Here is a 3,859-nt window from a genome sequence, read left to right on the forward strand (position 1 = left end):
AAAGGGTTGTATGTGATACGAAAATTGCCAAAAATGACTCTTGACGCCCTTTAGTGTAACATGCTTAAGCGCTTAGTATGTGTTAAAAGAAAACCCGATACAAATAAAAAAAAAAAAAAACAGAAAAAGAAAAAGAAAGAGAAAGAGAAAGGAATCAACACCAAAACTACTTGAAATGAAAATTATTTACAAAATAATGAAAAGGGGAGTCGTCCATATAATAAGTGCTTATGCCCTTCTATTATTAAGTTTAACGATTGTAACGATTAAAGTTTTTCAAGCTTTCTCCTTCTCTTCGACGTAGACATTGTTTGTTAAGCGTTTCTCTTTATAGGTCAAAGTATGGTTTCAAAATCGCCGAACCAAACATAAGCGTATGCAGCAAGAGAGCGACAGCGATACAAAAAGTCAAAAAGGCAGCACTTCAGGTGATAATGAGACCAACAAATATGATGGCTCGCAGACTAGTTTCGAAGATCAAGATGATTTAGACGACGACGCCGAAGAGATGGAAGATGAAGTCATCGATATGGATGATTATGATGAACATGGTGATGAATTAAGCGCCGAGGAACGTCAACGCTTAAACGAACACATGCAAGAAATCCAAAACAGACATTTTGTACACAATCATATGATACAGCAACAGCAGCAACAGCAGCAGCAACAGCAGCAGCAACAGCAGCAGCAACAGCAACATCAGCAATTGCTGCAGCATCATCATCAATACATTATGCAACAACAACAACAGTTGCGGGAACAACATCAGCAACAACAATTTTATAATCAAAATGAACATCAATCACAATCACAATTGACAGAAAATCGCAATCCAAAGCATTAACTGTAGTTTTAAAAAATAAACTAACAGTTAAAGTTGTTCATTAAACCTCCCGAATAACGATTTGTAATACGAAACTATACCCGTGCGAACAGGTCAATATCTACAAAGTAATTATTGAAGGTGGTCAGCCCCTTACAGTGTCCGCTTCTCGCAAGCTGGCTCAAAGCTTCTTCTCTTCTTTACTGCAAGTAAGTTTCCTTAGTCGAATTTATTCAAAATGAATTTAAAAATTCCGCTCGAAAGGCTAATAAATTAATTATCTTTGCAAAGTGTCGGATCTAAAAGTGAAGCATGATGTTTTCGAACACAAGAAATGTGAGCAAAGAAATTTTCGGATATGAAAAGAGAAAGCTTTCGATAGTTTTCCTAAAAGGCCCAGCATCAATAAATAGCCTTGTTTTTCTTTCTTTTAAATCGACGAAGCAATTATTTCGGTTACCTTGTGATAACGCATTTCAAGCTCACAGTCTGTAGTTTTCTCATTTCAAGTTTGGTGTCAGCTGTTTTCTATTAATCTGTTCCTACAAGAATAATGACTTTTTATGTAGGGACTATTATTATCCTTGTCCGCGTTTCAACGAGAATACTCGGCCGATCGTATTCAAATGCCACGTGCCGTCCTTCAATGAAGGACAGTCAAAGAAGTATTCGAATACGTTTACACAGATTTCAGACGTTTTGTTTGTTTTTTTCGAAAGATCGCAAAAGATTGCTCGCGATTCCCTGAGCGCGGATATTGCTAGCACCTTCTGTAGGGTAACGTCGCTTGTGATAAACGCATAGAAACGATTGCTCGAAGAGTATTTCTATTGGGATCCGCTGCATTGCATTTGAGCACGATTTATACGATACTTGTGGAAACTTCATCTGTCCTTCCTAAACACGAAAAAGTAAAAGAATATACAGTAAAACGCGAGAGCGTATTTATATGAATTTTTATGATGACGCCCGACGCATTACAGAACGGCTGGGGAAGGAAGCGATTGACTTGTCTTAACAAAGATTTAACGCGTGTACATGCACGCTATTCATATTGACACGGATTATGCGCACCAGACCACATCTTATGAAGGGAGTGACACCAACCCAGTCGGTTTCAGTTCGTAAAATAGATGGTTAAAAAATTTGTAAAGACCCTTAGCTCGTGTGTACTACTACATGCTCAGATTTCTAATCTACAGAGGACGTGAAAACAGTGTGTTTAGTCCCGGTCTGAAAAATAGGCAGGCCCTAGGTGATCCAGATGTGCACTGTTGTGCAAATATTTTGGATGTGATATGCGAGTGCCTCTGAAATCTCTTTACGGTCTTCATGGTCGTTCCCTTCCTTTCCGTTTGTAAAGTTCCAAGGCTGAATGATAAAAGTCTGCTTTAGAAAGCTATACAGTCCCAATTCTGTGACAGTGACTCAGTACCTACTCTTATTTAGTTTTTAAACATTGAAAGCATTGTTATGGGAAAGGCATTCTCTGCGATTTAATCGTCTTTTCTTAAACTTAAAAAATCGATCGCAACTGGCATTTCAAACTTTAGAGTAGAATTTATAACAAAATGGCTCTACATTTTTTTATCGTCAAAGTCAAAAATAAATCATAATATTGTTGTTATTGTCAAGGCACTACCCAACTGGCGACAATTCAGTGTAAAAAGACACTGATTACAATCGCGTAATAGTTATCTCGCAGATTCTTGAATTAACAAAAATGTCGATCACTCGCAAATCACACTGAATGAATGATCCCTATAATCCCAGTAAGGTGTGACTTTTCACAAGAACTTGGCTTACGGTAAAAAGGTAAGGAACAGAACCAAAAGTTGGCCAGACAAACTCGCCATCCAAAATACAAAACTTTTGGATTTTTGCCTAACGCCTGCCTATGAAAGAGTCGGTATTGACGGTTAATAAGAACCTTAATCCAAAGAATTCCAATTATTACACTTTTTTTTGATTTCAAAACAACTTCAATTTCCTTGTGGGACGACACGGTGCAAAGATTAATTCCTTAGTAAGCGGTTCGTTCAGAAAAGCAGAAAAAAAATGTAAAACGGAAGCAGAAAAACTAGAATATAGAAAAAAAAAAAAGTGGAAATGTACAGAATTTAGAATTGAAAAAAGCGAGAATTTCTTCAAAACGAATTTTAAACTGAACGGCTTTAAGCTTTGCTCTAAGTGTATATCTCTCCCCTCACGTTCCTCTTTACAAAATGATTTGTCGTCTTGTTTGCATAAAAATTTATATTATGTTTAATTTATTTAATTTATTGTTAGCTAAAATATTCTTCTTTTAATTTTTTCTTAGAATCTTAATTAAAAAAAAAAAAACAAAGAAACAAAAAAAAACACGTTTTGTATAAAATTTTCTTTTAAGCAAAAATCTTAAATTATTTATAAAAAAAACAGAAAAAAAAGATATATAAGAAAAGAAATTTATAAAAAAAAATTAAAAAATTTTAAGTATTTTTTTAAGAAATGTTAAACACTGTTCAATAATAAATGGTATGAAAAGTTTTAAAGAGCAATCAACGTTTTTGATTTCATTTATTATTTATTGTCTGCGATTAGTTTGCAATAAATAAATGGTAACAAAATGCGATAATGAAACAGAAAACTATTCCATAATGTCTAATAAGGGTTTGCAAAATACGAAAATTATAGGCCTTAAAGACTCAATGCATAACGTGCTTGCCCGATTTGCCTGATTTGCCTGATTTCCAAGGGTAACATATCACTTTCCATTTGTAATTTGTATCATCATTTAAATCCCATCGCGTGCTAACTATTTTGCTTCTTTTCTTTTTTTTTTATTTCCTCTGAATAAATTTTGTTTCTCTTTTTTCGGGTCTTATTTAGTTTTCGTTGCAATCAAATTCAACCAAATTTAGAACAACAACTTGCAATTAAAGACATATAAATATTTATATATTTATATATTTATATATATACATATATATATAAATGTTTTTTTCATGATAAATTTTTTGATGGTCAAGTTGAATTCCATAACATATCGCTGGG

The 3,859-nt window shown here is 34.1% G+C and overlaps 1 protein-coding gene across 1 annotated transcript in view; it reads left to right on the plus strand.

Moving 5' to 3' along the window:
- The window catches only part of LOC119640153 (histone-lysine N-methyltransferase 2D), a 20,172-nt gene extending 17,239 nt beyond the window's left edge, over positions 1-2,933 (plus strand). The window contains exon 3 of the mRNA XM_038038001.1: positions 335-2,933. Coding sequence (XP_037893929.1) covers positions 335-844 — 510 coding nt within the window. The 3' untranslated portion in view covers positions 845-2,933. The remainder of the gene's footprint in view (positions 1-334) is intronic.
- The last annotated feature ends 926 nt before the right edge of the window (positions 2,934-3,859 follow it).

This window comes from Glossina fuscipes, unplaced genomic scaffold (assembly GCF_014805625.2).
Source record: "Glossina fuscipes isolate IAEA_lab_2018 unplaced genomic scaffold, Yale_Gfus_2 115, whole genome shotgun sequence".
NCBI classification, from domain to species: domain Eukaryota; kingdom Metazoa; phylum Arthropoda; class Insecta; order Diptera; family Glossinidae; genus Glossina; species Glossina fuscipes.